Here is a 17,876-nt window from a genome sequence, read left to right on the forward strand (position 1 = left end):
CTCATATTCCTCATATTCTTCCATCTTCAATATTTTTTACTCTAACATGGTACTTCACATATACCCTTTTCCATTTGTGTTCTAACCACTTAAAATTTTCATTAGTCTTTTGATTTTGTTTTTTGTTATGAAAGCTTAAAGTGGTCCCTGTCTGCTAGCAGATTGATGGTTATCTTTAAAAGAAATCAAGTTGTGTAGTCGATGTTTTTAATGTATTTTATTAAAGTAATTTTAGTTTTTTATAATTTTATGAGGGTGGTTTTCTTGTAATGTAAATTCTTCGCAACACCAACTTGGAATGAAAAGATTTTTTTCCTATCATTTTATTTACCTTCCTTGACATTTTTCACATCACCGATTTTATGTGAAGGTAAATATAGCATTTATTTTGTTCCAATAAATTTTCTAGTAATTTTCCATACTCTGACCTTAGATTCAGCTACTTCAAACTGCAAATAAGGGGATCTTTAATTTGCAAATAAATTCACTTAAAAAGGGAAAAGTTGATGTATTCTAAAGATACTACGTAGAAGTATCTACTTAGTATTCATTTGTCTTAATTTTTATTCATTTTGCGTCTTTCCTTTTTTATTAAACGTTTTCTTTAGGAAGTACAGAAATGAAAAGTATGGGAACTTTTTGGTGCATTATTAAGTAATTTTAAATTCTTAATTTATGTATTAATATATTGCAATGTCAGTAATTAATAATTTTATATATAAGGTCACCTAATGTCATTCTCAAAACATATGGAGATTACATCATTTTCCAAAGATAATTTTGCTAACTTTTTCAAACATTAGATTAAAAATTACTAGCATAGAAAAAGATTCTGGGAGTTCCCGTTGTAGCTAAGCCAAAATGAATCTAACTGGCATCCATGAAGATGCAGGTTCAGTCCCTGGCCTTGCTCAGTGGGCTGAGGATCTGTCGTTGCTGTGAGCTGTGGCGTAGGTCGCAGATGCGGCTTGGCTCTGGCATTGCTGTGGCTATGGTGTCGGCCAACAGCTGTAGCTCCGATAGACCCCTAGCCTAGGAACCTCCATATGCCACAGGTGCGACCCTAAAAAGACAACAAAAGAAAAAAAGAAGAAAGAAAGAAAAGGAAAAGATTCTGGAAACCAGATTACAGTTCTCAGAGATTTGCTTTAGCTTCGTGACCTGGGGAAGAAAAGAACTCCTGTCCCCATGTGGTCTATGAGGAAGAGAAGGCATTAGTCAGGCACCTCCCAGAGAGCAAGGGACGCTGGAGGCCAGGAAGCAGGTTAACTGAGGGAGGCTCATTGACACTGTCAAAAAGATGAGGCCTGAGACTTGACCCCTGATGAGAGGATGTTTAAGAGAGGATGAGAGACTGGGAATTAGAGATACTAGTATAGACAACTGTTTTGCTTCAAATGGGAATGATAGCCAAGCTACGGATGTTCAGCAAAAAAAGGTGGCTGTTGTTTTAAGATGGGAGAAAAAGATATCATGTTTGACTGATAATGGAGGGCCCCAGTGGAGAGCAAAATGGTGACGGTGTACCAGCAAGAACAAAGACATTGTGAGAGGTGAGAGGACCTCCTGCTTTGTCCTTTGAAGAACATGTGTTGTTCCCTACAATCTTTCATAATGATGTAATTTCATTTTTTCTAAGACATACCTCAATTAGTCACTTTTTCAGATGCTCTTTGTTTGATTCCTCTGGCTTGCATTCTCTTGGATAATTTTTATGGTTTTAGAATCACTTTCCACATTCATCTTGCTAGCTATCCAAGCCCCCAGTGAAAGAGGCAAAGCTGGTATTATCTGCGTTTTTCAAATAGGAAAATGAGACCCAGGGAAGACTGCCTGACACCTGATGAGTGTCTAATGCCCAGTGAAGTCTGAAACCCAGGTCAGGTACTTTGAAAGGAAGTAAAACATACTCCTTGGTGATGTGATGTTGGGAGTCAGTGCCAAGTAAAACAGAATGACCTCTCAAAGCTGTCACTGCTCCGTGTAAGCCCAGCTACAGTGGGAAAGGACGTGGTGAGGGCTCAGAAAGTCCAGAGTCCTGGCTCCTGCCCCCTCCCTCATGCACCCCATCCCGGCTGTAAACTGAGCAGTCACTTAGGTCTTTCTAGTTTAAGGAGCTTTAGAGCTGATGTAGCTTTATTATGAGAACTGGATTCAGTTTGCATATGTGATTATTATCTAATTTCAAGTATATAACTTAATTTTGATCTAGAATGGAAAGGCATATAAACTTCATTGTGTTGATTTAATAAACTGTAATCATAGTTTATGAAGATTCAGAATTTTTAAAAATAATCTTAACTTGAAAATCCAAACCTGATTTGAATATTATTTCCAAGTGCTTCTGCTGACCCAATGGGATGGCCTGGTTAATTATTTGTTAAGTATAAATATAACTTGAGTTTTTTCTTTGAGTGATGCTACTTTATGTGATATGAATATAAGGCATTTCAGTTGTATTTTCCTCAAGAGACTCCTTAGATATTGATCAGTGGAATAAAGTTATTGAGCAGCTAGGAACACCATCTGCAGAGTTCATGAAGAAACTTCAGCCGACTGTGAGGAATTATGTAGAAAACAGACCAAAGTATCCTGGAATCAAATTTGAAGAACTCTTTCCAGATTGGATATTCCCATCAGAATCTGAACGAGACAAAATTAAAAGTAAGATATGATCTTTTCTTAGACTTGTTTTCATAATCTGAGTGAAACTTTCATTTTTCATGTTTGCATTTTAAAACCTGTGGACACTGGGAGACAAAATAGTTGAAGACCTCAAAGTCATTTAGGGCTGAATGAAGGCTAGAATGAAAGGCATTTCAGAAAGAAATCGTAATGACTTAGAAGTTTTGTCCTTAATAAAGTGACTTAACTTAGGTCAAAATTAAAATATTTACATCAGTTTGAAATTCTTATGTTAATTACAGCAGTTGGAATTCAGTTTTCAGCTTTAAAGAATACTTGAATAAAGATTCTAACCCCATTGAAGAGTCAGAAGCCATATTATAGTTCAATTTGAAAAGGTTCCTCCTCCCTTTCTCCTGTGTCCATCACTAAAATGTGTTCGAAGGGGAAAGAATAGATTTGTTTCTCTCCATATCAAGGTAAACTGTGCCTGTTTTAGAAAAGCCCTATTTCTCCTTTGCCTGTATGTGTAAACTTTAATCGCTGAAACCTGGGTGAGTCTTGTATTTAACCAAGTTATTGAACTTGTTGGGTTTCTTCCTAATTGCTAATCTCTAATTCTTTTTTTAAGTGTATGTCGCCAACATTGTATACAGATTGGCAAGGCAGAGGCATCTGTGAAGTGTTTTATACTGTGCAAATATGAAATCATTATGTGGTCTCTCTCTTTTTTTTTTTGTCTTTTTGCTATTTCTTGGGCTGCTCCTGCAGCATATGGAGGTTCCCAGGCTAGGGGTCGAATCGGAGCTATAGCCACCGGCCTACGCCAGAGCCACAGCAACGCAGGATCCGAGCCGCGTCTGCAACCTACACCACAGCTCACGGCAACGCTGGATCGTTAAACCACTGAGCAAGGGCAGGGACTGAACCCGCAACCTCATGGTTCCTAGTCGGATTCGTTAACCACTGCGCCACGACGGGAACTCCCCTGAAATCATTATGTGGTCTCTTCTAATTTCATTTTGATGTAGCATCAAGAAAATATCACCTGTGCTTCATGCCTACATTCTTGGCAGTGCCACCCTTAGCTCAGCTCCTGCACCCTCCCTGGCCCATGGCTTCTCAGCCTTGGGCCCTGTGTCCTTCTCCCCTTCCAGATTCAGAGACTCAAAGTACATTCGAAAGCCTGGTTTATAGTGGAAGTGGCTGTTTGACTTACTCTTCAAGAAAAAGGCTCTAATGTAATCTTTTTTTTTTTTTTGTCTTTTGTCTTTTGTCTTTTTAGGGCTGCACCTACGGCATATGAAGGTTCCCAGGCTAGGGGGCTAATCAGAGCTGTAGCTTCCAGCCTACGTCACAGCCATAGCAACACCAGATCTGAGCCACATCTGCGACTTACACCACAGCTCATGGCAACTCCGGATCCTTAACCCACTGAGCGAGGCCAGGGATCAAACCTGAAACCTCATGGTTCCTAGTCAGATTCTTTCCCTCTGCGCCACGACGGGAACTCCTTCTAATGTAATCTTGAACCTATCAAAATATATTTTTGTTCTTTCTGTGCTATCATATTTAGTTCTTTATTATGTGATTTTTCAGATCAACAGCATTAGTTTATTAATCTAATATTTGTTTTCACCCTAGCAAATCAAGCCAGAGAATTGTTATCAAAAATGTTAGTGATAGATCCTGACAAACGAATCTCTGTAGATGAAGCTTTGCGTCACCCTTATATTACTGTTTGGTATGACCCTGCTGAAGCAGAAGCGGTAAGCATCTATTTTGAAAAGACTTATGTGTAGAGCAGAGCATACATTTCCTTGGATCTTCTGTCTGTGAGTCTGGAATGGCTTCCTAAAGATAGCAAGTCCTAGATTTAAAAGGACTCCTGATTATAACAAGGCCATGTTATATGGGCCACAACTCCTTCTGGGACTCTTAATACTAGGGCTCTACTCAGAGTACCTCAGGAGTGAATGTGCTTATGCTGTGGTGATATAACTGTCTTCATTATGCCAATGCTGATGCGTGATCATAATATCATTGCTTTTAGGCATCCGTTTATGTACCTGGCAGTGTGCTTTGGGCTTTGCTTACATTCTCTTGTTTAGGCATCCAGTCAGGCTAAGAAACTTGCTGAAAATCACAAGGTTATTAATCCTTCCCCAGAGGTACCTGCTAGGGGAGTACCACTTCTGAGTTAGTGCTCATGTACATTTTTCTATAGCAGCACTGGTATAGATGGTCTTGGAAGTGAAATAACCACATAGCAGCATACCCATTTTGTGCCATTAGTAGAACACAGTTTTATATCTTGACCTATGCATTTAACCACCATTTTAAACATTGGCTTATATGAAAAGAATCTGGTTTATAAACATGTGATTTTAAGAAAATTTTTGGAACAGTCCATTTATGAATTGTAGATTGAGTTTGGGAGTTCTAACATAAGAAATGTAAACCTGAAATGTTTTGCAGTTTCTTTATTTCCTAAGCATAGTACCTTGTCCAGGGTAGATTCCTAGGAAGTGACCTGTGATTACTAATTTTATAATTACATTTGAGCAGATGTCTTTAGAGCACAATTATTAAAAAGACCATAATAACTATTTTGGGTTTTTTTTTCCCCTTTATTTTGATTCTGAAACTGATTAAATAGCATACTTATGAAGAAATCATTAATAAACCATGTACTGAATGAAATTATATCCATATTATAAATATTTTAGAAGTCTTACAGGTGATTCTTTTTCTTCATGCCTCATTATTTTTTTAACTACTGACTTTACCTGTAATTTAATTTTTAGCCACCACCTCAGATTTATGATGCCCAGTTGGAAGAAAGAGAACATGCCATTGAAGAATGGAAAGGTAAAGACAGGACTTATTTTGATCCTTATGACATTTCTAATAATCTTTCCTTTTTTTTTTTTAAATTTTATCACTTCTTATTGCTTATTGATTGCATAGATCTTTTTTTAATATATATATAATTATATTTATTTTTTCCATTATAGTTGGTTTATAGTGTTCTGTCAATTTTCTATTGCACAGCATGGTGACCCAGTTACACATACATGTATACATTCTTTTTTCTCACATTATCATGCTCCATCATAAGTGACTAGACATAGTTCCCAGTGATATACAGCAGGATCTCATTGCTAATCCATTCCAGAGGCAATAGTCTGCATCTATTAACTCCAAGCTCGCAATCCATCCCACTCCCTCCCCCTTGGCAACCACAAGTCTATTCTCCAAGTCCATGATTTTCTTTTCTGTGGAAAGGTTCATTTGTGCCATGTATTAGACTCCAGATATCAGTGATATCATATGGTATTTGTCTTTCTTTTTCTGACTTACTTCACTCAGTATGAGAGTCTCTAGTTCTATCCATGTTGCTGCAAATGGCATTATTTTGTTCTTTTTTATGGCTGAGTAGTATTCCATTGTGTATATGTACCACATCTTCCTAATCCAATCATATGTCGATGGACATTTGGGTTGTTTCCATGTCTTGGCTATTGTGAATAGTGCTGCAATGAACATGCGGGTGCATTTGTCTTTTCCAAGGAAAGTTTTGTACGGATATATGCCCATTACATTTCCTGAAAGGGGGCAACTTTTCACTTTTTGACAATAGCCTTTCTGGAAGCAGGGGCAAAAGACCCTGCAGCCTGTTTATTCTCTCTTGTCCCACTTCCAGTAGAAAAAGAGCTAGAAGATAACAGAATTAGAGAGGAACATGTATGAACTGCATACCATTTGCTTCAAAAGAGGAAAATAAAGGCTTTTTCACACAGTGTTACATTATCAAATCTTACTTTGTAAACTAAACTCAGTAATTTTATCACACTTGATAACATGTTGCAAATTCTTGAATAACCCCAATTCACAGGCCCCTGTAAAGCAGACATGGGAGACCCCACTGGGGTCATATGAACTTCTGTTGTATTTGTAAGCCATATAGTTACATGGGTATTTTAAAATGAGAGTTTGGGGAAAATTGCAGATCAAAACTATGCAAATAGTTATTATTACTGCTATAAGATTAACCAAACAACCCAAAACAAACTAAATCAGTAATAAAGAGGCTGAACTTAAAGTTTTTCATTAAAAAGTAGAATCAGTAGTAATTGAGAACTATGGTCAATGCAGTTTAAATGTGGTAATGTGTCCTGCCCAAGGGCCCCTCCCTGGGATGTCGGTGGGGTGTCGGAATAGCAGTGACCTACTCAGCAGGGCATGTACCCGGCCACCAACCAGGGTGACATGCTGACCCATAGGCCTTAGCACTTGCAATGTGCTAATTTTATTTCATGAATACCAAAATTTTAGGGTGCCCCTAATAGCTTATGTGATAGGTAATTAGTTTTTCTTACAAATGAAAATTGAGGAAAACACGTTGAAGCCAAGAAAAAGCTTAGGTAATTGGATTAATTTCTGGCCAATCTGGAGGAGTTACATTTGGTGGTGCTGAATTCTTTTACTTTTTGCTTTTGCTGTTAATTTCTCCATTGAATCTGAAAGAGAGCCTTGCAGGATATTCTTGGTTGTAGGTTTCTCTTTCATCACTTTAAATATATCCTGCTACTCTGTTATGGCCTTCTGGCCTTCTGAGTTTCTGCTGAAAAATCAGCTGATAACCTTAGGGAGTTCCTTTGTATGTTATTTGCTGCTTTTCCCTCATGGCTTTTGACATTTTCTCTTTATCTTTAATTTATGTCAATTTGGTTACCGTGTGTCTTGGCATAACCTCCTTGAGTTCATGCTGTATGGGACTCTGTGCTTCCTAAATTTGGGGGATTATTTCCTTTCCTATCTTAGGGAATTTTTCAGCTGTTATCTCTTCAAATATGTTCTCAGGCCCTCTTTCTTTCTTTCTTTTTAATTACTCAATGAATTTATTACATTTATAGTTGTATAGTGATCGTCACAATCCAATTTTATAGGATTTCCATCCCACAACCCCAGCGCATCCCCTCACCCCCCCAGCGCATCCTCCACCTCCCGAACTGTCTCCTTTAGAAACCATAGTTTTTCAAAGTCTGTGAGTCAGTATCTGTTCTGCAAAGAAGTTCATTCTGTCCTTTTTTCAGATTCCACATGTCAGTGAAAGCATTTGATGTTGGTGTCTCCACTGTATGATTGACTTCACTTAGCATGATAATTTCTAGGTCCATCCATGTTGCAAAAAATGCTGGTATTTCGTTCTTTTTAATGGCTGAGTAATATTCCATCGTGTATATGTACCACATCTTCTTGATCTACTCCTCTGTTGATGGACATTTAGGTTGTTTCCATGTCTTAGCTATTGCAAATAGTGCTGCAAATAAACACTGGAGTACATGTGTCTCTTCGAGTCATGGTTTTCTCTGGATAGATGCCCAGGAGTGGGACTGCTGGATCAAATGGTAGTTCTATTTTTAGTTTTCTGAGGAATCTCCATACTGTTTTCCACCATGGTTGCACCAATTTACAATCCCACCAACAGTGTAATAGAGTTCCTTTTTCTCCACACCCTCTCCAGCACTTACTGTTTATAGACTTTATGATGATGGCCATTCTGGCTGGTGTAAGGGGGTACCTCATGGTGGATTTAATTTGCATTTCTCTAATAATGAGTGATGTTGAACATCTTTTCATGTGTTTTTTGGCCATCTGTATGTCTTCTTTGGAGAATTGTCTGTTTAGATCTTGTGCCCATTTTTTGATGGGGTTGTTTGTTTTTTTGGTATTGAGCTGCAGAAAGTGTTTATAAATTTTGGAGATTAATCTCTTGTCAGTCGGTTCATTTGCAAAGATTTTCTCCCATTTGGTGGGTTGCCTTTTCGTTTTGTTTAGGGTTTCCTTTGCTGTGCAGAAACTTTGAAGTTTAATTAAGTCCCATTTGTTTATTTTTGTTTTTGTTGTTAATACTCTGAGAGGTGGATCTGAGAAGATGTTGCTGTTTATGTTGGAGAGTGTTCGGCCTATGTTTTTCTCTAAGAGTTTTATAGTGTCTGGTCTTATATCTAGGTCTTTAATCCATTTTGAGTTTATTGTTGTGTATGGTGTTAGGGAGTGTTCTCATTTCATTCTTTTACATGTGGCTGTCCAGTTTTCCCAGCACCACTTATTGATCAAGCTGTCCTTTCTCCGTTGTATATTCTTGCCTCCTTTGTCATAGGTGAGTTGGCTGTGGGTGTGGGGGTTTAATTCTGGGCTTTCTATCATGTTCCACAGATCTATATTTCTGTCTTTGTGCCAGTACCATATGGTTTTGATGACTGTTGCTTTGTAGTATAGTCTGAAGTCCAGGAGCCTGATTCCTCCAGGCCCGTTTTTCTTTTTCAGGATGTCTTTGGCTATTCTGGTCTTTTGTGCTTCCAAACAAACTTTAAAATATTTTGTTCGAGTTCTGTGAAAGATGTCCTTGGTAATTTGATAGGGATTTCATTGAATCTGTAGATTGCCTTGGGTAGTATAGTCATTTGGATAATATTAACTCTTCCAGTCCAAGAGCATGGTATGTCTTTCCATCTATTTGTGTCATCTTTGATTTCTTTCATCAGTGTCTTATAGTTTTCAGAGTACAGGTCTTTTGTTTCTTTGGGTAGGTTTACTCCTAGGTATTTTATTCTTTTGGATGCAATGGTAAACGGGATTGCTTCCCTAATTTCTCTTTCTGATCTTTCATTGTTAGTGTATAGAAATGCCATGGATTTCTGTGTATTAATTTTGTATCCTGTGACTTTGCCAAATTCATAGATGAGCTCTACCAGTTTTCTGGTAGAGTCTTTAGGATTTTCTAGGTATAGTATCATGTCATCTGCAAATAGTGATAGTTTTTCTTCTTCCTTTCCAATTTGGATTCCTTTTATCTCTTTTACTTCTCTGATTGCTGTTGCTAGGACTTCCACAGCTATGTTGAATAGTAGTGGTGAGAGTGGACATCCTTGTCTTGTTCCTGATCTCAGCAGGAATTCTTTCACCTTTTCACCATTGAGAGTGATGTTCGCTGTGGGTTTGTCATATATGGCCTTTATTATGTTCCCGTTATGCCCACTTTCTGAAGGGTTTTTCTCAGAAATGGGTGTTGGATTTTGTCAAAGGCTTTTTCTGCATCTATTGAGAGGATCATATGGTTTTTACTCTTCAGTTTGTTAATGTGATGTATCACACTGATGGATTTGTGGATATTGAAGAACCCTTGCATCCCTGGGATAAATCCCACTTGATCATGATGTGCAATCCTTTTAATGTATTGTTGGATATGGTTTGCTAGTATTTTGTTGAGGATTTTTGTATCTATGTTCATCAGTGAAATTGGCCTGCAGTTTTCTTTTTTGTGGTATCTTTGTCTGGTTTTGATATCAGGGTGATGGTAGCCTCATAGCATGAGTTTGGGAGTATCCCTTCCTCTGCAATTTTTTGGAATAGTTTCAGAAGGATAGGTGTTAGCTCTTCTCTAAATGTTTGGTAGAATTTGCCTCAGGCCCTCTTTCTATCTTGTCCTTCTGAGACCCCTATAATGTGAATTTGTTGTGTTTGACATTGTCCCATTGTCTCTTAAACTGTCTTCATTTCTTTTCATTCGTTTTTTCTTATTCTGTTCTGCAGCAGTGATTTTGACCTCTGTCTTCCAGCTTGCCTATCTGTTCTTCCACCCCATTTATTCTGCTACTGATTCCTTCTAGTGTATATTTCATTCCAGTTATTGTATTCTTCAACTCTGTTTGGTTGGTCTTTATATTTTCTTTTTTCTTGTTTTTGGCCATGCCCCTGGCATGTCAAACTTCCCAGGCCAGGGATCAAACCCATGACATAGCAGTGACCCTACCAGTGCAATGACACTGCTGGATCCTTAACCTGCTGTGCCACAAGAGGACTCCATGGTTGTTTATATTTTCCAGCTCTTTGTTAAAAACATTTCTTGCTCTGTGCCTTCATTCTTTTCTCGAGTTCTTGGATCATCTTTACAGTCATTACTCTTTGGTAGATTGCCTATCTCCACATCACTTAGTTGTTACTCTGGGGTTTAATCTTGTTCCTTCATCTGGAACATATTCCTCTGTCATCTCATTTTGTTTAAAGTTCTATTTGTATTTATTTATTTTTTTGTGTATGGTAGGTTAGTTATGTTTCTTGACCTTGGAGAAGTGGCTTTCTGTTGGAGATATCCTGTGTGTGCCAGCAGTGCATTCCCCTCTCATCACCTAAGGACCAGGACCAGCTGGTCCCCGGGCAAGTTCTGACCTGTGTTTGTGGACTCACTTCCACAGTCTGTGGGATTGTATCGTTTGTGCTTCTTGTGTCTGCCACCTGGGGAATGAGGCTGATTTAGAGACTTGTGCAGACTTTTTGGTGGGAGGGGCTGGTACCTGCCCACTAGTGGGTGGAGTTGGGTCTTAGCCCTTAGGTAGGCAGGGCCATGTCAAGGGGTGTGTCTGGAGGTGGCTGTGAGCTCAGAAAGTCTTTAGGTAGTCTGTCTGCTGATGGGTGGGGCTGTGTTCCTGCCTCATTGACTGGCCTGAGGTGTCCTAGCACTGGAGCCTACAGACCATTGCGTGGGGCCAGGTCTTGGTGCTAATGACCCAAGCAGGATGTCAACCTTCAGTTGGAATACTCCCGGATATGTTTGCCACCGGCTTCCACATCCCAGGAAAGAGCCACAGCTGTCCCTGAAGGGGTTACGTTTGGAGAACCACAAGTAATGATGGAGAAAAACATGTGCAGACAGGTGTGAGAACATCTGATACTCTAAACTGTCCTGTTTGAGCCACTTTGCTCATACTTTCCCTCCCTCTCTTTTCTCCCCTATCCCCAGCCCCCACGCTTGCTTCTCTTTGTAAACCCCCCTCGTGGATCCAGAACCACCCTACATTTTGGCTTAACAGTTGGTTGAAAAGATATAATGGATCAAATATCAATGTTTTAGTCTAGGTAAACTATATTACTAAATTACTTGTCTAATACATCACGGTGCCCTTGGAGTGGTTCTGTGTGATTTGGAAGCAGGATTTAGAGATGCAAGGAAACTGGTGAAGCTGTTTTAACTTGCATTTCTATTTTAAGAGCTAATTTACAAAGAAGTAATGGATTGGGAAGAAAGAAACAAGAATGGTGTTGTAAAAGATCAACCTTCAGGTTAGTGATTGCTTTAATAGTTTGATTGTATATTATTTTTCTTTCCCTATTTAGTTTTTATAAGAAGCAGTGTGTTAAGTGCCAGCTTGACCAATATTGGGTTTGAAAACTTTTTCTGTGAAATAGTCTTCCCCTTTTTGGTTTGTCCCAGTGATGGCAGTGAATATTTTACTGATGGGCCAGGCAGTGAACTGTGTTATGAACATGCTTGTTCATCTTTGTAACACTGTTGTCAGTTTTTTTTATAAGGAAATTGAATTTAAACCCTCTTTGGAGGGTGGGGGCATGCCCATGGCATATGGAAGTTCCCAGGCCAAGGATCAAACCCACACCACAGCAGCCTGAGCCGCTTCAGTGACAACACCAGATCCTTAACCCATTGCACCACAAGGGAGCTTCTTAAAGCTTTTTCAATGTGTATGACCCTCTTTGTACTGGTCCTAACCAGTTAAAAAGAATATCAACGTGAATCTAGATAAAATGGAATTTACTTTTCTTTCAAGAAGATTGTTCATATAATTCTCCCATCTTTCTACTTGATCTACTTAGTGGTAGAATTCTAACCATTAGATAATTGTATGATTACTAGAGACATAATATATGTGGTGTTAACTTGTGTCTTGTAGAGTTTGACCTTAAACAAAACTCTTTATATTTATTTTATTATTCCACTCCCACTGGGAAATGTGCGCACACACAGACACACATAAATGCAAATTGCACTCCTTATTCATGACGTGTGTCGAGTGTCTAGAGAGTATATGAGTATAATGTGAATTTAGGTACTTTTTGTTAACAAAGCACAAATTTAAGACTGACCTCTGAGAGTCTGGATGTTTTATTTTTGCTAAAACCAGACTAAAATATAGACAGTAAGAAATGGGATAGTTTCATTTGCCTTTGGGAATTTAAAAAGCAAAAATAAAATGAACAAGTGTTCTTTATAATTTTTTTCCTTTTTTTGTTTGTATGCAGTTCTTATTTTGGAAGGTATTTTTACTGTAAAAGAATTCTGCAAAGGTTGATACTTTTTTCCTTGGGCTGTTTATGATTATAATTGAAATGTCTGATGACACTTGAATCCTATTTGGGATTAAACTTTTTGTGATTTTTTTTTTTAGTTTTAGGATAAATTCAGCAGTTTTTAAAAAAATATCTTTTTAAAACTAGCAGATATTTTCTAAGCAGTTAACATGATTATACACAAGTACATATATGATGATTAGCCATTGGGAAGAAAAGAAATGTTGCAAGGGAAGACAGGAATATTTGGGATTTTGAGCCTAAAGAAAGACTCCAGCAAAGGTTCAAAATGTACAGTCAACTAATTTCTTGTTTATACTAATAGTTAGTACAGGAAGCTACAAAAGGAAAAGCTGAGAAATGGCCTGAAGTCTCACTGCCTGGATTTGCAACAATGTCGTGCCTCAGATTTTATTATATTTGGTTTTCTTAGCACAGATGCAGCAGTAAGTAGCAACGCCACTCCTTCTCAGTCGTCATCTATCAATGACATTTCATCCATGTCCACTGAGCAGACGCTGGCCTCAGACACAGACAGCAGTCTGGATGCCTCAACGGGACCCCTTGAAGGTTGTCGATGATAAGTTAGAAATAGCAAGCTTGTCATCAGTGAAGGAACTCTTGCTTCCATGGGCCTGAAATGCTTGGGAGTTGATGGAACCAAATAGAAAAACTCCATGTTCTGCATGTAAGAAACACGATGCCTTGCCCCTACTCAGTTGTACTAGGCTTGCCTTGCTTAGATTATAAAATGAAGCAGATTATGTCTGAAGAAAAAAAAAGTGCAAACCACACTTCTAGAGATTTTGTTCAAGGTCATTTCAGGTGAGCAATTAGAATAGATTTTTTTTTAAGTTGTATGGTAATAGTAGTGACAATTTCTCATCTTCAGTAATTGTTGGGACTTATATGCATGTGACCGCAAATGCTTGCTTGGACTTGCCCTCTAGCACTTTGAAAAACAGTATTTAAAAGCCAAATAATCTTCTAGGTAGTGCTGCTTCTAGAATTGTCTCTTAATCCTTTTAAGTAATTTGGTGTCTGTCCAGAAAAAATAGATTTATGTATATTAATTGGCTGCCATCATATTATTGTATCTTACCTTCCTTTAGGGTATGAGTTATTTTCTTTCATATTTCAGAAGGAATGTAAGTAAATCTGTTAAATAAATTAAAAAATGTAACTTTTCCTAAATTTGTCACATTTGGGCTGAGAATTACCACTGCTAAAACCAGGACACTTTGTTTTCTCTAAATTGTCTTAGTCTGGGTGACTGTACATTCAGCTTTACTGCATGATAAAATTTTAAGTTTTGTTTTGTGCTGCTTAAAATATCATATACCTTTAATTCCTATGTACTCTATCTCTTTTCTCTTTGTCTTCTGAACTTCATATTAATTTAAAATGCTATACCTAGAACTTCGCCTTCTTTATTAGTCACCTAACACCCCATCTCAATATGATGGCATACACATTCTTGAACCCATCAACTGCTGGTAGAGAAAAATTTTACAAAGTGATCACTAAAGATGATTGCAGTCACTTACTAAGTGCTTGCTTTGCCTGAGCCTGGACTGGGTCCTCTCTTACCTTCCATCGCTCAAGGTAAGATCCGTGATTTCACAAGGCAGAGTTTCCCTCTTCCAACACCGCATGCTTACTCGATTTTCTTTCTTTTCTGAAAGAAACCACACAAATCCCCCTTTGGTCTGTTTGAGGAAGCATGCCAATTCAGAATGCCTGTTTGTGGTTGTTTTCCACTTTATGGCGGCATTTCCTTTTCCTAAGGGAAATCCATGAATGTTCTGGGAAAACCCATCTGAGGGATATGGAGGAAATGCCCTAAAGAGTAATGATTAACTATTGAATATTTTCTGATTTAAAACTGCTCACCTGAAATTGATACTTTCAGACTTTCAATATGGAAACTATTCAAAACCCACTGAAATACTGAGTATTGAAGTGTCATTGCAGAAATGGAGTTACGATGGTCACATTTTAGCTACCTGTGCTCATAATGCTTTTCCCTTGAGCTCATTCTATTACAGATTCATATCTTGTGTTTAATTATTTTGGAAGCTATTGGGTCACCATTGTTCACATTCTATAGAATGTGTTCTGAGGAGGAACTTTGATAAGAAAGTTTATTATAAATATTATCTAAAATATGTGATTCTCTGCACCAATTGTATCTTATTGATTGGTCTTATCACTGGAAACTGGAACCCTTGATGAACAAAATTAATATTGAAATAATAGTTTTATATTGTGAGGTTTAGACACATTCAGCTATAAGATGGAAATAATAACTTGGTTGAGGCAGAAACACCAGTTACATGGCTTGAGATTATTTTGGTTTTGGAGGCCTGATGGAATAGTGAAGATAGTTATCATTATACATACATACACATCTTCAAGTGGCCTCCTCTCTAATATACATTCTTTAAAAAGACTTTACTGAATCTATCTTTAAAAAGAAAAACAAAGAAAGGGGAGAGTTTTTAAAATGCATTATTTGTCCTAGGATTGTGTATATGCAGCACAGGGATGCTGAGGGCACATCGAGGTCCCACTTAGCCTGGGTGACTGTACATTCAGCCAGGCCCCATACTTAAGAGGAGCTAGATGCCGCACAGATAAGGCTTTCTGCTTACCCATTCCTCTGTGTGTTCGCGGATGGAGTCCTTGGTGGTGTGGATGGCTTTCCTGCCAAGACCACCTTCCTTCAGAGAGCAGTGAGTGCAGTGTGCTAGGACAGGCCACAGGGCTGCAGTCAGCAGAGCTCCACAGAAATACCTCACCCCACTTCAGGGTCCTCCCACCTGAGCCAAGATGTGCCAGGGTCCTGGTGCAATGCAGATGGTTTTAAACTGCTCTCCATGGATAAATGCTGATGTTGGATAAAGAACTGAAAAATTTGCTCAATTTTTCATCTTTTCTATTTTATTTTTGTAATTTATATTGTACACAACCCTGGAAGTAACTATTTTGGACACATATTTTTATAAACCAGGTAATTTATTATTAGCCTGGAATTTGGACTAGGTTTGTTTTGTTTGTTGACTTAGTTTTCAGTCAAAATGGAAATGACTGCCTCCCCAGTGTTGGGTCTTGATTTCAAGTGCAGGTTCCAGAGAGCAGACAGAGTCTGTCAGAGTAGGAGAGCATTCTAGAAACACATCCTGCTCAGTGTTGATCAGCTGTGGAAACAGGGCTCTGTGCTTATCTTTGAGACATGAAACTCAGAGCCACAGTGCTGAAAGGAGAAAACCCTCGGCAAGGCCCCTTACTGACACCCAGAGTCCATAGTTGAAACACTGAATGAGATACTGGTTTAACCCAGCTTTGATGCCATGAAAGTCATGGTAATGATATATGAGTTCATCTGGCTGATTTCTAATGTAACTCCTCCGGTGTTTCATACTGGTAGTAAACACAGGTGTGACCTTTCAAATTGCATATCTCAAAAGTAACATTGCCTAATGTTTTATAATAAAATATATTATGTGTGTTTTGATTGGTGAAAATAATACAAATACATTTTAAAAGAGAAATGTATAGCATGTCTAATTTTTGTGTGTTTTTAAGTGACAATTGACTGTATTTCTACATCACCATCTCTGATTACAGATTTAACATGAACATGGGTAGATGTTGGAGTGTCATCATTTCAATCAATATTCACAAATGTCTTTAAATTGAAAAGCAAAACATTTCTGTTAAATCTCTTACTGAAAATAATATGTGAATTTCTGAATCTAAGTTTTCAAAAACATGCAGTACAAAGTTGAATATTTGGGAAGCTCCAGTGTGGAGCAGTGGGTTAAGGATCCAACTTTGTTGCAACTGTGGCACAGGTCACAACTGCAGCATGGGTTCGATCCCTGGCCAGGGAAGTTCCACATGCCGCACGTGTGGTCAAAATATATATATTTATGTGGTCAATCTATATATGGTCAAATTTGAATATTCGGAGTATTGATATAATTGTCTCCTCACAAAGTGCGGTAGGGAGAATCCACCAGTCAGTGTTTCCTTGTATTATTTAAATTCCCTAATGGTGCCTGTGTGCTTGTGGTTTTGTGCTTGGGATGCGCCTCTTTTGTTTCACTTCTGGTTTTGAGGCACTTTAGGATATTTACTACTTAAAACCACAGGAATGAAAGTGCCCTCAATGACTCACTCTCTTTTTTCTGCTTAAAAGGACTAAAATCATTCCAGATAGATGAGTGTCAGTCTTATTTTTAAAGGTCTCTAGAGAAGGAAAACATTTCTCTTGATAATGATCTGGGTTCCATTTTTCTAGCTTATCCTGTTCCCACTTTCAATGTAGATAGAACTAAAATACTTTTGATTTATTGACTTAAATGGTAGATATAGTGGGTGGGATCTTTTTGGTTGGAGAAGGGATAATATTTCAAAATAACATTGTGTACTTTCCTGAAGATGGTGTGGCTTACTCGTGTGACTGTAAGCATAAGGTTACCTTTGACAACGAGGCAGTTATTTAACATTTTTGCTTTCTAATCAGGAAAGTAGGTAACAATCAATAATAACTATGACAGAGTGGCCAGTAATGTCTCTTTGAAGCCAAACGTGACCATGATTTAAGAGGGATGTGCCTGTCCTGGTCACTGAGAACTTGTCATCTGCTATGTTCTCAGGAGGCCACATGCTCCTTCATAGTTCGAAAAATGAAAGCTTTGGGGCCCAGGGGCCCTTGTAAACAAGGGTGTTTACTCTGCTGCTTCTTTGAGATTTTAGCGTCTGAAGGGAAATCCAGAAGCAGCTCTCTAACCCCCTGCATGACTGAGGGGGCTGCAGCCCCGGCTCATGTCAAGAAGGGAGCAGGGCTGCCCTCAGACTGCCATTGTGTTCATGCATATCTTACTCTTCTTGTAGTCATCATCACCTTTGAGAAGCTGATGAAAACTGTGACCCTCTCCCTAGAAAAAAGCCACAAACACAAAATTTTGCCAGACTTTACAGGGAATCTTGGACCCTGATGGATACCATGTTAAGGTCCCCTTTCTAGAGGCAACTTCTCAATGCTTCGAGTTCTTAGAGGAGAGCAGATCCTGCAGGAGGTCCTTTTGGCC

General features: G+C 38.4%; 1 protein-coding gene across 4 annotated transcripts in view; it reads left to right on the forward strand.

The window, feature by feature from the left end:
• MAPK9 (mitogen-activated protein kinase 9) overlaps positions 1 to 16,955 on the forward strand; it is a 63,870-nt gene extending 46,915 nt beyond the window's left edge. For 3 of the 4 annotated variants that reach the window (XM_047777858.1, XM_047777859.1, XM_047777860.1), the window contains 5 exons: positions 2,482 to 2,664; positions 4,270 to 4,394; positions 5,433 to 5,496; positions 11,683 to 11,754; positions 13,216 to 16,955. In XM_047777858.1, the coding sequence (XP_047633814.1) occupies positions 2,482 to 2,664; positions 4,270 to 4,394; positions 5,433 to 5,496; positions 11,683 to 11,754; positions 13,216 to 13,358 (587 nt within the window). In that variant the 3' untranslated portion in view covers positions 13,359 to 16,955. Of the gene's footprint in view, positions 1 to 2,481; positions 2,665 to 4,269; positions 4,395 to 5,432; positions 5,497 to 11,682; positions 11,755 to 13,210 lie in introns of all 4 variants that reach the window. The other variant, XM_047777861.1, reaches the window with a different exon arrangement.
• The last annotated feature ends 921 nt before the right edge of the window (positions 16,956 to 17,876 follow it).

The sequence above is a fragment of the Phacochoerus africanus genome, chromosome 4, assembly GCF_016906955.1.
Source record: "Phacochoerus africanus isolate WHEZ1 chromosome 4, ROS_Pafr_v1, whole genome shotgun sequence".
NCBI classification, from domain to species: Eukaryota; Metazoa; Chordata; class Mammalia; order Artiodactyla; family Suidae; genus Phacochoerus; species Phacochoerus africanus.